Source organism: Hyla sarda, chromosome 1, assembly GCF_029499605.1.
Source record: "Hyla sarda isolate aHylSar1 chromosome 1, aHylSar1.hap1, whole genome shotgun sequence".
NCBI lineage: Eukaryota > Metazoa > Chordata > Amphibia > Anura > Hylidae > Hyla > Hyla sarda.
Genome location: NC_079189.1, coordinates 128861231 through 128877873, shown reverse-complemented (window position 1 = coordinate 128877873; position 16643 = coordinate 128861231). Strand labels below are relative to the sequence as shown.

General features: G+C 44.5%; 1 protein-coding gene across 1 annotated transcript in view; it reads left to right on the top strand.

The window, feature by feature from the left end:
• The window catches only part of CPE (carboxypeptidase E), a 105186-nt gene that overhangs the window by 85068 nt on the left and 3475 nt on the right, over nt 1-16643 (top strand). Inside the window, exons 7-8 of the mRNA XM_056561178.1 lie at nt 9495-9594; nt 11608-11726. Coding sequence (XP_056417153.1) covers nt 9495-9594; nt 11608-11726 — 219 coding nt within the window. The remainder of the gene's footprint in view (nt 1-9494; nt 9595-11607; nt 11727-16643) is intronic.

Sequence of the window (16643 nt, the reverse complement as noted above, 5' to 3'; positions counted from 1 at the left end):
CAACTTCAAAACTGAACTGGTCCCTGAAAAATTGTGAGTTTGAAAATTTTGTGAAAAATTTAAAAATTGCTGCTGAACTTTGAAGCCCTCTGGTGTCTTCCAAAAGTAAAAACTCATAAATTTTATGATGCAAACATAAAGTAGACATATTGTATATGTGAACCCAAAATTTTTTTATTTTGAATATCCATTTTCCTTACAAGCAGAGAGCTTCAAAGTTAGAAAAATGCAAAATTTTCATTTTTTTCATCAAATTTAGGGATTTTTCACCAAGAAAGGATGCAAGTTACCATAAAATTTTACCACTAAGTTAAAGTAGAATATGTCACGAAAAAACAATCTCGGAATCAGAATGATAACTAAAAGCATTGCAGAGTTATTAATGTTTAAAGTGACAGTGGTCAGATGTTCAAAAAATGCTCTGGTCCTTAAGGTGAAAAAGGGCTCGGTTCTTAAGGGGTTAATCCCTACAGGACCCATTGCCACCCCTCCTATCCCTGCTATTGGTGGTCTAGACGCGACCACCAATAGCAGATCGGGGGCGGGGGGGTTTACTTTAGTTTTCCCCGTCCTACCCTCCCACAATAGGCGGGGCAGGATGGGGAAACGACGGGGACCGGCGCCGAGGATCCACTTACCGATCCGGGCGGGCGACGGAGGCTGCGGGCGACGGAGATCGGCGGGCGGCGATGACGTGCGGCTGGATCCAATGGAAGCCGGTGAGTTGCCTAGCAACATCTTGAGGGTACAGTTTGAGACCATTATACAGTAGTCTCTAACTGTAGCCCTCCAGATGTTGCAAAACTACAACTCCCAGCATGCCCAGACAGCTGTTTGCTGTCAGGGCATGCTGGGAATTGTAGTTTTGCAACATCTGGAGGACCACAGTTTGGAGATCACTTTGCAGTGTTCTCTAAAACTGTAGCCCTCCAGATGTTGCTAAACTGCAAATCCCAGCATGTCCAAACAGCAATCAGCTGTCTCGGCATGCTGGGAGTTGTAGTTGCGTACCTCCAGCTATTGCATAACTACATCTCCCAGCATGCCCTTCGGCAATCAGTACATGCTGGGAGTTGTAGTTTTGCAACAGCTGGAGGCACACTGGTTAGAAAATACTGAGTTAGGTAACAGAACCTAACTGAAGGTTTTCCAAACGGTTTGTCTCCAGCTGTTACAAAAGTACAACTCCCAGCATGCACGGTCTGTCAGAACATGCTGGGAGTTGTAGTTTTGAAACAGCTGGAGGTTTTCCCCCCCATGTGAACGTACAGGGTACATTCACACAGGCAGGTTTACAGTAAATTTCCTGCTTAGAGTTTGGGCTGCGGCAAATTTTTCGCCGCAGCTCAAACTCCTAGCGAGAAACTCACTGTAACCCGCCAGTGTGAATGTACCCTAAAAACACTACACTAACACATAAGAAAGAGTAAAACACTACATATACACCCCTTACACTGTCCCCCCCCCCCCAATAAAAATGAAAAACGTATTGTATGGCAGTGTTTCCAAAACGGAGCCTCCGGCTGTTGCAAAACAACAACTCCCAGCATTTCCGGACAGCCACTGACTGTCCAGGCATGCTGGGAATTTAGCAACAGCTGGAGGCACCCTGTTTGGGAATCACTGGCGCAGAATACTCCTATGTCCACCCCTATAAAATCCCTAATTTAGTCCTCAAATGCGCATGGAGCTCTCTCACTTCGGAGCCCTGTCGTATTTCAAGGAAACAGTTTAGGGCCACATATGGGGTATCTCCGTACTCGGGAGAAATTGCACTACAAATTTTGGGGGGCTTTTTCTCATTTTACCCCTTATGAAAAGGAAAAGTTGGGGCTACACCAGCTTGTTAGTGTAAAAAAAATTTTTTAAAAAATTACACTAACATGCTGGTGTTGCCCTTTACTTTTTATTTTCACAAGCGTTAAAAGGAAAAAAAGACCCCCAAAATTTGTAACACAATTTCTCCTGAGTACAGAAATACCCCATATGTGGGCGTAAAATGCTCTGCGGGCGCACAACAAGGCTCAGGAGTGAGAGCGCACCATGTACATTTGAGGCCTAAATTGGTGCTTTGCACAGGGGTGGCTGATTTTACAGCGGTTCTGACATAAACGCAAAAAAATAAATACCCACATGTGATCCCATTTTGGAAACTACACCCCTAACGTAATGTAATAAGGGGTACAGTGAGCATTTACGCCCCACAGGTGTCTGACAGATTTTTGGAACAGTGGTCCGTGAAAATGAAAAAAACATTTTTTTCATTTACACAGCCCACTGTTCCAAAGATCTGTCAAACGCCAGTGGGGTGTAAATACTCACTGCACCACTTATTAAATTCTGTGAGGGGTGTAGTTTCCAAAATAGGGTCACATGTGGGGGGTCCACTGTTCTGGCACCACGGGGGGCTTTGTAAACACACATGGCCCCTGACTTCCATTCCAAATTTTTTTTCCCAAAAGCTCAATGGCGCGCCTTCTCTTCTAAGCATTGTAGTGCGCCAGCAGAGCACTTGATGTCCACACATGGGGTATTTCCATACTCAGAAGAGATGAGGTTACAAATTTTGGGGGGTCTTTTCTGCTACTAACCCTTGCAAAAATTTGAAATTTTGGGAGAAACACACATTTTAGTGAAAAACGTTTTTTTTTTTTTTACATATGCGAAAGTCGTGAAACCCCTGTGGGGTATTAAGGCTCACTTTATTCCTTGTTACGTTCCTCAAGGGGTCTAGTTTCCAAAATGGTATGCCATGTGTTTTTTTTTTTTTTTTTTTTGCTGTTCTGGCACCATAGGGGCTTCTTAAATGCGACATGCCCCCCGAGCAAAATTTGCTCTCAAAAAGCCAAATATGACTCCTTCTCTTCTAAGCATTGTAGTTCGCCCGTAGTGCACTTCAGGTCAACTTATGGGGTACCTCCATACTCAGAAGAGATGGGGTTACAAATTTTGGGGGGTATTTTTTGCTGTTAACCCTTGCAAAAATGGGAAATTTGGGGGGAAACACACATTTTAGTGAAAAAAATTGAAAAATTATAATTTTTTTTACATATGCAAAAGTCGTGAAACACCTGTGGGGTATTAAGGCTTACTTTATTCCTTGTTACGTTCCTCAAGGGGTCTAGTTTCCAAAATGGTATGCCATGTGTTTTTTTTGCTGTTCTGGCACCATAGGGGCTTCCTAAATGCAACATGCCCCCCAAAAACCATTTCAGAAAAACGTACTCTCCAAAATCCCCTTGTCACTCCTTCGCTTCTGAGCCCTCTACTGCGCCCGCCGAACAATTTACATAGACATATGAGGTATGTGCTTACTCGAGAGAAATTGGGCTACAAATATAAGTATACATTTTCTCCTTTTACCCCATGTAAAAATTCTAAAGTTGGGTCTACAAGAACATGTGCGTGTAAAAAATGAAGATTGTGAATTCTCTCCTTCACTTTGCAGCTATTCCTGTGAAACACCTAAAGGGTTAAAACGCTGACTGTATGTAATTTTGAATACTTTGGGGGTGCAGTTTTTATAATGGGGTCATTTGTGGGGTATTTCTAATATGAAGACCCTTCAAATCCACTTCAAACCTGAACTGGTCCCTGAAAAATAGTGAGTTTGAAAATGTTGCGAAAAATTGGAAAATTGCTTCTGAACTTTGAAGCTCTCTGATGTCTTCCAAAAGTAAAAACACGTCAATTTTATGATGCAAGCATAAAGTAGACATATTGTATATGTGAATCAAACATTTTTTATTTGGAATATCCCTTTTCCTTACAAGCAGAGAGCTTCAAAGTTAGAAAAATACAAAATTTTCACATTTTTCATCAAATTTGGGGATTTTTCACCAAGAAAGGATGCAAGTTACCACAAAATTTTACCACTATGTTAAAGTAGAATATGTCACGAAAAAACAATCTCAGAATCAGAATGATAACTAAAAGCATTCCAGAGTTATTAATGTTTAAAGTGACAGTGGTCAGATGTGCAAAAAACACTCTGGTCCTAAGGTGTAAAATGACCTGGTCCTTAAGGGGTTAAAGTGTCACTTCCACATGCCAACATTTTTTGACATGGTATAGAGACATTTTGGAGAGGATTTGGCCAAGCACTTTTCTTTCCTCTTACTACTTGCTATAGGAGATGGACTCTATACTAAGTCTATGAGAGAGAAAAGAGACATAGGGGGGCATTTACTAAGGGGTTTAGTCAGTTTTTTCTGACTATTTTTGGCGCAAAATTGTCGCAATTGCGCCTACCCTATAAATTGTGCGACTTTCCCTAGCAAGAGCTAGAAAGTAAAAAAAAAATTTCCCGCTTAATTTACGCAAGTTTTCAGTTTTGACTTGCAGTGGTCAGGAATTTATTAACTGAGACAGTCGCAGTTGCGCAATAAACTGTCGCAACGGCCATAAAAATTGACTAAATTTACTCCAGCTCCAACATGGAGCAGGAAAAGCTGCTGCCGCCCGGGCTCCGACATACTTTCTCCCCGCTGCCCTCACTGCGCTACCGGGACACTGCAGTGATTTATATCCCCCCCTCTCACCTGCCAGCGCCACACAACTCCCATCTGTCTGCTGTTGCAAGACTACAAGTCCCAGCATGGCCTTACAGTGAGGACACGCTGGGAGTTGTAGTCTTGTAGCAGCGGGAGCTGAGCGGCGCGGGCGGGAGACAAGGGGGGTAGCGGGGAGACCGTATGAGGAGCCCGGGCGGCTGCACTGTAATGTCAGCCCGGGCTCCTGCCCTGAGAGCCATAGGCATTGGCTGTCAGGGCATGCTGGGTGTTGTAGTTTTGCAACAGCTGGAGGGCCACAGTTTGCAGACCACTGGTGTGTGGTCTGTAAACTGTAGTCCTCCAGCTGTTGCAAAACTAAACAGCTGAAGGGGACCGGCGAAGAAGTTCACTTACCCTTCCGAGGCTCCAGCGACGATCGCTGACGGAGATCGTCGCGCGGCAGTGTCGTGCAGCGCTGGATCCTACGGAAGCCGGTAAGTTGCGCAAGCTTCCCAACCAGGGTGCCTCCAAATGTTGCAAGACTACAACTCCCAGCATGCCTGGACACCCTTTGGCTGTCCGGGCATGCTGGGAGTTGTAGTTTTGCAACAGCTGGAGGCACCCTTGCTGGGAAACACTGGCCTAAAACAGTGTTTCCCAACCAGGGTGCCTCCAGATGTTGCAAGACTACAACTCCCAGCATGCCTGGACAGCCATTGGCTGTCCGGGCATGCTGCGAGTTGTAGTTTTGCAACAGCTGGAGGCACCCTTGTTGGGAAACACTGGCCTAAAACAGTGTTTCCCAACCAGGGTGCCTCCAGATGTTGCAAGACTACAACTCCCAGCATGCCTGGACAGCCATTGGCTGTCCAGGCATGCTGGGAGTTGTAGTTTTGCAACAGCTGGAGGGCCACAGTTTGCAGATCCCTGGTTTGTGGTCTGTAAACTGTAGTCCTCCAGCTGTTGCAAAACTAAACAGCTGAAGGGGACCGGCGAAGAGGTTCACTTACCCTTCCGAGGCTCCAGCGACGATCGCTGTCGGAGATCGTCGCGCGGCAGTGTCGCGCGGCAGTGTCGTGCAGCACTGGATCCTACGGAAGCCGGTAAGTTGCGCAGGCTTCCCAACCAGGGTGCCTCCAGTTGTTGCAAGACTACAACTCCCAGCATGCCTGGACAGCCTTTGACTGTCCAGGCATGCTGGGGCTTGTAGTTTTGCAACATCTGGAGGCACCCTGGTTGGGAAACACTGTTTTAGGCCAGTGTTTCCCAGCCAGGTTGCCTCCAGATGTTGCAAAACTACAACTCCCAGCATGCCTAGACAGCCTTTGACTGTCCAGGCATGCTGGGACTTGTAGTTTTGCAACATCTGGAGGCACCCTGGTTGGGAAACACTGTTTTAGGCCAGTGTTTCCCAGCCAGGTTGCCTCCAGATGTTGCAAAACTACAACTCCCAGCATGCCTAGACAGCCTTTGACTGTCCAGGCATGCTGGGACTTGTAGTTTTGCAACATCTGGAGGCACCTTGGTTGGGAAACACTGTTTTATTCCAGTGTTTCCCAGCCAGGTTGCCTCCAGATGTTGCAAAACTACAACTCCCAGCATGCCTAGACAGCCTTTGACTGTCCAGGCATGCTGGGGCTTGTAGTTTTGCAACAACTGGAGGCACCCTGGTTGGGAAACACTGTTTTAGGCCAGTGTTTCCCAGCCAGGTTGCCTCCAGATGTTGCAAAACTACAACTCCCAGCATGCCTAGACAGCCTTTGAATGTCCAGGCATGCTGGGACTTGTAGTTTTGCAACATCTGGAGGCACCCTGGTTGGGAAACACTGTTTTAGGCCAGTGTTTCCCAGCCAGGTTGCCTCCAGATGTTGCAAAACTACAACTCCCAGCATGCCTAGACAGCCTTTGACTGTCCAGGCATGCTGGGGCTTGTAGTTTTTCAACATCTGGAGGCACCCTGGTTGGGAAACACTGGCCTAAAACAGTGTTTCCCAACCAGGGTGCCTCCAGATGTTGGGAAACACTGGCCTAAAACAGTCACCCTGGTTGGGAAACACTGTTTTAGGCCAGTGTTTCCCAACCAGGGTGCCTCCAGATGTTGCAAGACTACAACTCCCAGCATGCCTGGACAGCCTTTGACTGTCCAGGCATGCTGGGGCTTGTAGTTTTGCAACATCTGGAGGCACCCTGGTTGGGAAACACTGTTTTAGGCCAGTGTTTCCCAGCCAGGTTGCCTCCAGATGTTGCAAAACTACAACTCCCAGCATGCCTAGACAGCCTTTGACTGTCCAGGCATGCTGGGGCTTGTAGTTTTCCAACATCTGGAGGCACCCTGGTTGGGAAACACTGGCCTAAAACAGTGTTTCCCAACCAGGGTGCCTCCAGATGTTGCAAAACTACAAGTCCCAGGTTGGGAAACACTGTGCCCGGCCTCCGCCCCACCTTACTGTAAGGGCATGCTGGGAGTTGTAGTCCTGCAGCTGGGGGCAGGGGACAAGCTTGTCACATTTATTATCACCTGCTCACACATCTCCTGCACCACACAACTACAACTCCCAGCATGTCCTTACTGTAAGGGCATGCTGGCAGTTGTAGTCGTGCGGGGCGGGAGATGTGTGAGCAGGTGATAATAAATGTACTAACCCATTTTTTTGTTTTCTTCTCATTTCAGATCCGTTTATCCTGTGGACTCCTTCGGATTCGGTGGACTACTTCGATGACCAGCGTTTTTCTTTGTTTGATTTTAATAAAATGGTTAACGAGGGCTTGTGGGGGAGTGTTTTTTGTAATAAAAATTTTTTAAAACCTGTTGTGTTTTTTTCTTACTTTACTAGACAGGCTTAGTAGTGGAAGCTGTCTTATAGACAGAGTCCATTACTAACCTGGGCTTAGCGCTAGCCACAAAAACAGCTAGTGCTAACCCCCTATTATTACCCCGGTACCCAACGCCACAGGGGTGCCGGGAAGAGCCGGTACCAACAGGCCTGGAGCGTCAAAAATGGCGCTCCTGGGCCTAGGCGGTAACAGGCTGGCGTTATTTAGGCTGGGGAGGGCCAGTAACAATGGTCCTCGCCCACCCTGGGAACGTCAGGCTGTTACTGTTTGGTTGGTATTTGGCTGAGAATGAAAATAGGGGGGACCCTATGCGTTTTTTTTTTTTTAAATAAATAATTAAATATATTTTAAAAACGCATAGGGTCCCCCTATTTTTATTCTCAACCAAATACCAACCAAACAGTAACAGCCTGACGTTACCAGGGTGGGCGAGGACCATTGTTACTGGCCCTCCCCAACCTAAATAACGCCAGCCTGTTACCGCCTAGGCCCAGGAGCGCCATTTTTGACGCTCCGGGCCTGTTGGTACCGGCTCTTCCCGGCACCCCTGTGGTGTTGGGTACCGGGGTAATAATTGGGGGTTAGCGCTAGCTGTTTTTGTGGCTAACGCTAAGCCCGGCTTAGTAATGGACTCAGTCTATAAGACAGCTTCCACTACTAAGCCTGTCTAGTAAAGTAAAATAAAAATAAAACACAACAGGTTTTAAAAAAAATTTATTACAAAAAACACTCCCCCACAAGCCCTCGTTAACCATTTTATTAACATCAAGCAAAGAAAAACGCTGGTCATCGAAGTAGTCCACCGAATCCGAAGGAGTCCACAGGATACACAGATCTGTAGAAGAAGTAACCAAAAAAAAAAAAAGTGTAAGTACATTTAGGGAGAAAAAAACTGTGTTAAAAAAATGTAATAAACACACACACACACACACACACTAAACGCCGTTTACCACTTCTGAGCCATGACTACAATTTACAGTGATCCCTCAACTTACAATGGCCTCAACATACAATAGTTTCAACAAACAATGGTCTTTTCTGGACCATCGTAAGTTGAAACCAGACTCAACATACAATGCTACAGACAGTCCAGATCTGTAAAACGTGTCAATGGCTGGAAGAACCAACCAATCAAAATGGGCATTCACTGGTAAAACCCCTGTATTACTGAAGTGTATGCACTGACTGGTGTCTGGTATTACATGTTCTGTACACTTTACCTGTATCAGGGTTAGCTGCTCTTTTGGACACCAGGTGAGGGCAACTCCATTACTTGTTTTGGACATTGCCTGTACTGTACAGGACCCCTGAAGAAGCTCCTGTCCTCTACATAGACCAGTGTTTGCCAAGCAGGGTGGCCCCATTTTTTGCAAAACTACAACTCCCAGCATGCCCGGACAGCCTTTGGCTGTCCAGGCATGCTGGGAGTTATAGTTTTGCAACAGCTGGAGGCTCCCTGCTTGGGAAACACTGACATAGACAGTGATTTACAGCTCCCAGCAGATCTTTATTACTTTTATATGTAAGGATTTGCTTTATCTATATCAGTTATCTACTTATTTTTCTTTGTCACTTTTTCCTATTTTTGGATGACATTTTGGTGCCTTTAGAACCAATTACCCTGTTTCCATAGAGTTATGGTCTCAACATACAATGGTTTCAACTTACAATGGTTTTCCTGGAACCAATTAATATTGTAACTTGAGGGACCACTGTAGTTATTGAATTATTTAGATGTGGTGAAAAAGCTAAAAAAAAACTCAAAAACAAAAGATCCAGAAGGAAACCAGCAGCCAAACCTATTCAGACAGCAGGAAAAAGGAACAGACTATTTTTTCTACTACATGAAGTAAATTTCCCACTTTTGCCTATGTGTGCCAAATTTATTAATGCCGTGCAACAATTTAGTAAATTTGTCGCACATAGTCAAAAAATGAAGTAGAAAAAAACAGGGTAAAAACCAGACTACATAGTAAAAGATTAGTAAATGCCCCCCATAGAGAGAAGTGATTAGCCGAGTGCTTCTCCTGGCTTCTTCTAGTGATTAGTGGGGGTCTGAACACCCAGACCCTGACAGATGACATGTCAAAAGTTTTTTTTTAAATCACAATGACCATTTCTGTAATCCAATATAATAAACATTTGTGTTTTTTTTTTTTTTTTCAGGTGCATCGTGGAGTAAAAGGATTTGTCAGAGATCACCAAGGAAATCCAATTGCTAATGCAACAATATCTGTAGATGGAATCAACCATGACGTGACTTCAGGTGTGTTTTGCTAAACAATCTTCTTTACAAGATGTATTACTAGTTATACCTGCAATAGATAAACCTAAATAAGACCTTATTTACATAGCAGCACTCTTGTGCATCAAAGCCAGAAACACGGAAGAGGTGCAACTCATTCCATTATACTATTTCTTTGTGTCAGTTTCACTGGATTTGGCTTACAAATACTGATGAAAAATAATGGCCAGAATACTACTGGATGGTGCTCTTATATGCAGTACTACCGGTCACAGCTAGAGCTTGGGATTGTGATCATTTCGGGTGGGACTCTTACTTGACACTTTAATCCATGGCAAGTCCAAGTTCAGCACATATTTATTGGGGAATAGCAAGTGCTAGTGGCTGCGGCTAGCATTTGTTTAAAATGGCAAGTTCAGGTCACGTCTGCAGTTATCAGAATTGCAAGCGTGTTCCATGACTGGTAGCACTGGAAGTAAGAGCACCCTCGGCATACACAGCAACTAGAGATGAGCGAACTTACAGTAAATTCTATTGGTCACGAACTTCTCAGCTCGGCAGTTGCTGACTTTTCCTGCATAAATTTAGTTCAGCTTACCGGTGCTCCGGTGGGCTGGAAAAGGTGGATACAGTCCTAGGAAAGAGTCTCCTAGGACTGTATCCACCTTTTCCAGCCCACGGGAGCACCTGAAAGCTGAACTAATTTATGCAGGAAAAGTCAGCAACCGCCGAGCCGAGAAGTTCGTGACAAAAATCGAATTTACTGTAAGTTCGCTCATCTCTAAAAGCAACCATAAACTAGCCCTTGTACTAACATGGCAAAAGCAAGCAGCTGAAATCATTAGAATTTCTTTAAAATTGGACAGATTCTTACCTTTCCATTTAGACTGGGGCTACATGGTGGCATTGGTCATGTTATATGACATGTGTTGTGTGGCCATAACCAGAAATCCATGAATTTTAGGTAACTAGTGGGCTACAGCATCTGTTTTGGGTTGCAATTAAACTTTTATCAGGTGTGCAGCCAAAGCCGGAGGACTTATTCAAATGTAGTGTTGAGATTTTTGTGAATTTCTGTCATCCTACGGCTAGCATATTAGAGAACAGAAAAAGATGCTATGCAGGTTTAGTGCGACAGTAGGTGCATTAGTTATTGGGTGGTATAAAAAAGGCTCACCTTTAAACGTTTTGCATTAAAGGGGTACTCCGGTGCAAAACATCTTATCCCCTATCAAAAAGATAGGGAATAAGATGTTAGATCGCGGTGATCCCGCTGTTGGTGACCATGCGATCTTGGGGCAGGCAGCAGCAGCGCCTGGAACACGGGAGCGTGGAGCTCCCGTGTTCGTGACGTCATGCCACGCACCCTTCATTCATGTCTATGGGAGGGGGCGTGACGGTTAGTATGTAGCCGTCACACCTCCTCCCATAGACCTGAATGAAGGGGGCACGGCGGCTGTAGTCGCCAGTCATCTGGCACAGAGCAGAATTTGCTCCGTGCACGGATGACTGAAGTGCCAAGCCGGAGATCACGGGGGGTTCCCAGCGGTGGGATCCCTGCGATCTAACATCTTATCCCTTATCCTTTTGATGGAGGATAACATGTTTTGCGTCGGAGTACCCCTTTAAAAGGTAAAACACAACAGAGAGAAAGTGCAGCCCATGTTAAGTAGAGGAAGCTGCCTTTACTCGGAAGATAAATGCAAATATATGACAGCGAACCAGTGTAGAGATCCAAAGATGGGGTGGCGCAACATAATTGGTTGATAATTCCCAACTCATGTTTCCAGGCTCCAATAGTTGGCATTTGAACACTTCCTTGTTCCTGGAGGAAAGTGAATGAACATAATAGAATGCAGGGCCCCTATTCTGTATGAGCAGCTGGAAAGAGTTATACCAGCTGTTCACGGCCATTTAGAGAATCCCTCCCTCAAATTTACATTTTAAAATAATATTTCCAGTTTTAACTCATACATGTACAGTATTTTAAGTTATTCTCATTAATTAAATAGTTTTTTTTTCTTTTAATCCAAGCCAGGGATGGTGACTACTGGAGGCTCCTTTCTCCTGGAAACTACAAAGTTACAGCCTCAGCTCCGGGGTACCTTGCAGTCACTAAAAAAGTAGCTGTTGCTTATAGCCCTGCTACTAAGGTAAGTAACTGGTACTGATACTGTAGCTGTTACATAACTTTAGAGATTCTGAGATTATTATATTCTACTATTCAATATTATCTTACCCTCATTTACAAAAAAAAAACTAAATGTGGGATTGCTGCAGAACTCAGCATGCACTTATATCTGAGACAGATATGTATATGATTACAGGAGTGGTCTGTGTAGACACAAGTCTGGTAATAATAACTGGTAATAATAATATAAATGGTAATATCATAATAATAACTGGTCTTGCCACAAGAGGGTGTAAAAGTGCTTTCCCAGATGAAAAGGCCTTCATGCTGATAATAGATCATTGACTGGTAGATATGCCTGTATCATGCACATGAAGACATTTTGTCCAGTTGACAGACTTTGAGAGGGGACACTAGTGTTGCTCGCGAATATTCGCAATGCGAATTTTATTCGCGAATATAGCACTATATATTCGTAATTACGAATATTTGTGTTTTTTTTTTGTGTTTTTTTTTCTTTACAGTACACATCACAGTGATCATCCCTCTGTGCTTCAAGCTTGTGTGGTGTAAAGAAGGCTCTAATACTACTGTGTGAGACCAGTGTGTGAATTTTTGCATATGCGAAAATTTGCATATGCTAATTTTCGCATATGCGAATTTTCGCTTATGTTAATTTCTGTATATGCATATTTTCGCATATGTCAATTTTTGCATACGCGAATTTTCGCATGTGCGAAAATAAATCGAGAATATTACGAATATGCGAATATTCGCGAATATATGACGAATATTCGTCCATATATTCGCGAATTCGAATATGGCCTATGCCGCTCAACACTAGGGGACACGTCATTGGACTGAGAAGCAGGATGGTTGCCTTTGGTGAATTATATGTCATCTAGGGCAAACTGAACAAACTGGTAAGAGCTGTGGGGGGCAGTGGTTAAATAACAGCACACACACACACATCGTGAACAGGTTGTGGATGGCCCAGACAGACCACTGGTAGAGAGGATCACTGACAAGCACGAGCAGCTCCTACAATTTCCTTGTGCATCAAGACACAGACGACATCTTCATTATGTACCCTTATCTCTGCCAAGACCATTTCCGGGCACCTATTAATTGTCCTGCCAATGACAGGCAGCCACTGTCGTCTCTCTTTGCTGTGGTGTCATGAATAGAGATGAGCGAACTTACAGTAAATTCGATTCGGCAGTTGATGACTTTTCCTGCATAAATTAGTTCAGCTTTCAGGTGCTCCCGTGGGCTGGAAAAGGTGGATACAGTCCTAGGAGACTCTTTCCTAGGACTGTATCCACCTTTTCCAGCCCACCGGAGCACCTGAAAGCTGAACTAATTTATGCAGGAAAAGTCATCAACTGCCGAGTCGAGAAGTTCGTGACGAATCAAATTTACTGTAAGTTCACTCATCTCTAGTCATGAACAATAAACCTGGACTTGTACCTAATTGAACCATATCGTCTTCAGTAGAGATGAGTGAACTTACAGTAAATTCGATTCATCACGAACTTCTCAGTTCGGCAGTTGATGACTTTTCCTGCGTAAATTAGTTCAGCCTTCAGGTGCTCCGGTGGGCTGGAAAAGGTGGATACATTCCTAGGAAAGAGTCTCCTATAACTGTATCCACCTTTTCCAGCCCACCGGAGCACCAGAAAGCTGAACTAATTTATGCAGGAAAAGTCATCAACTGCCAGGCGGAGAAGTTCATGACGAATCAAATTTACTGTAAGTTCACTCATCTCTAGTCTTCAGCAATGATCCAAGTTCTGTTTGAGATGTAATGATGTTCAGGATTTAGTATGGAGGCCTCTTGGTGAGCGCTTGAATGCTGATTTGGCTGTGGAGGGACACACGGCCCCAACTGATGGTGTGGTGATCTGGGGAGGAATCACATACAACAGTCTGTCATCCCTAGTGGTAATACAAGAGACACTAACAGATCTGTGATATATTCAAGACATCCAATGGCCAGATGTGTTGCCTATCATGACAGGGTTTTCAACTGGCATTTTGTAGCAGGATGTTTGCCCACACACAACAAGGCTTTCACAGGAATATTTTCCACCAGATTGCAACACTTATTTTTATAAATTATATTACTGAGGTTTTCTCTTAGATAGTATTTAACCCCTTAAGGACCAAGCCCATTTTGACCTTATGGACCAGGCCAATTTTAATTTTTGCACTTTCGTTTTTCTCTCCTATTTATCTATAAATCATAACACTTTAAATTTTGCACCTACAGACCCATATAAGAGTTTGTTTTTTGCGCCACCAATTGTACTTTGTAATGACATCAATCATATAATAACAAAATCTACTGCAAAACCAAAAAAATATATATTTTTGGGGTGAAATTTAAAAAACTACAACACCATTTTATAAATGTTATAAATTCCGTTTCTACGCAGTGCAATTTTCGGTAAAAATGACACATGATCTTTATTCTATAGGTCCATATGGTTACACAGATACCCAATTTATGTAGGTTTTATTTTATTTTCTACTTTTAAAAAATCCTAACTACCGTATATGCCGGCGTATAAGACGACTGGGCATATAAGACGACTAGAGATGAGCGAACTTACAGTAAATTTGATTCGTCACGAACTTCTCGGCTCGGCAGTTGATGACTTTTCCTGCATAAATTAGTTCAGCTTTCAGGTGCTCGTGTGGGCTGGAAAAGGTGGATACAGTCCTAGTAGACTCTTTCCTAGGAATGTATCCACCTTTTCCAGCCCACCGGAGCACCTGAAGGCTGAACTAATTTACGCAGGAAAAGTCATCAACTGCCGAGCCGAGAAGTTCGTGACGAATCGAATTTACTGTAAGTTCGCTCATCTCTAAAGACGACCCCCAACTTTTACTGTTAAAATAGAGAGTTTGAGATATACTCACCATATAAGACTACCCCTCCTACCGCGATGTACGGTACACCTTATATTTCCCCCCACATTAGGTAGGCATCATGTTACCCCACATTAGGTAGGCAGTATAGTTCCCCCCACATTAGGTAGGCAGTATAGTTCCCCCCACATTAAGTTGGCAGTTCCCCCACATTAAGTTAGCAGTTCCCCCACATTAGGTTGGCAGTTCCCCCACATTAGGTTGCCAGCTCCCCCACATTAGGTTGCCCGCTCCCCCACATTAGATAGGCAGCTCCCCCACATTAGGTCGACAGTTCCCCCGCAATAGTAGGCAGCTCCCCCAAATTAGGTCGGGAGTTACCTCACATTAGGTCAGCAGTTACCCCACATTAGTAGGCAGCTCCCCCACATTAGTAGCAGTTCCCCCACATTAGTAGGCAGCTCCCCCACATTAATAGGCAATTCCCCCACATTAGGTCAGCATTTCCCCCACAATAGTAGGCAGCTCCCCCCACATTTATTGGCGGCTCCCCCCACATTTGTAGCCAGCTCCCCCCACATTTGTAGCCAGCTCCCCCCACATTTGTAGCCAGCTCCCCCACATTTGTAGCCAGCTCCCCCCACATTAGGTCAGCAGTTCCCCCACAATAGTAGGCAGCTCCCCCCACATTTGTAGGCAGTTCCCCCACATTAGATTGGCAGCTCCCCCCAACAGACATACAGCTTCCAGAAAAGATCCCCCACAGTGTTCCGATCACCGCTCCTCCGGCCCGGGTCACCAGCTACTGCTATGGCTTATGGACCATAGCAGTAGGTGCTGGGACCGGAGAGCGGTGACCGGATCACTTAAGATAGCACGGCCGGTCACCCACCAGGCCCTGGTCGGCACGCGTCCTCCTGCGGTCCTCCTGGTCCTGCGCTCCTCTGCCTCTATGGTTGTAGACACTTGACGTCACTGACGTCCCGTGCGTACAACCATAGAGACGGAGGACCGGACCGCAGGAGGACCGAAGGAGGATCGCAGGAGGACACCGGGGAATGGTAAGTGATCGGCGGACATCCTTATGTCCCGAAAAGATTTTTCAGGACACAGAGATGTCCGGCATAGGAATATCTATGATTATCTGCCCGGGCCGGCTCCCGTGTGTGGCTGCAGGCGGGGGCCGGCCAGAGCAGGTAAAAACTAATACTGTATACTAAAAACCAGGGGGCCTCCAGCTGTTGTAAAACTACAACTCCCAGCATGCCCGGACAGCCTTTGCCATGCTGGGAGTTGTAGTTTCACAACAGCTGGAGGCACCCTGGTTTTTAGTATACAGTATTAGTTTGTACATGCTCTGGCCGGCCCCCGCCTGCAGCCACACAAGGGAGCCGGCCTGGGCAGATAATCATAGATATTCCTATCCCGGACCTCAATACCCGGCGTATAAGACGACCCCCGACTTTTCAGAAGAAAATTCGGGGTTAAAAAGTCGTCTTATATGCCAGCATACATGCGCCAAAATTTGTAATTTAAAATGATCATCTTATGACCCCTATAACTTTATTATTTTTCTGCATACAGGGCTATATGAGGGCTCATTTTTTGTTATTTTTTTGTTACTTATTTATTAGTTTTTTATGGTATATAAAGTGACCAAAAATGCACAATTTTGGACTTTGGTATTTTTTTACGTGTATGCCATCGACCATGGGGTTTAGCTAACCTTATTATATATATATATATATATGTATATATTTTTTTTTTAACAGTTCGGACATTTACACATGCGGCCGTACCGCATATGATTATTTTAATTTTTTAGTACATTTTATTTAAAAAATGGGAAAAGGGGGGTGATTTGAATTTTTAATGGGGAAGGAGTTAAAGTGTAAAAATAAAAGTTCATAAAAGTGAATAATTTTTTTTATTTTTTAGCCCCCACAGGGGGCTATAACATGCAATCTTTTGATTGCTTACTCTGATCAATACACTGATTGCTTACTCTGATCAATACACTGATTGCTTACACTGATCTTTGCGCTCTGCTGCTCTAGCAGGCTTG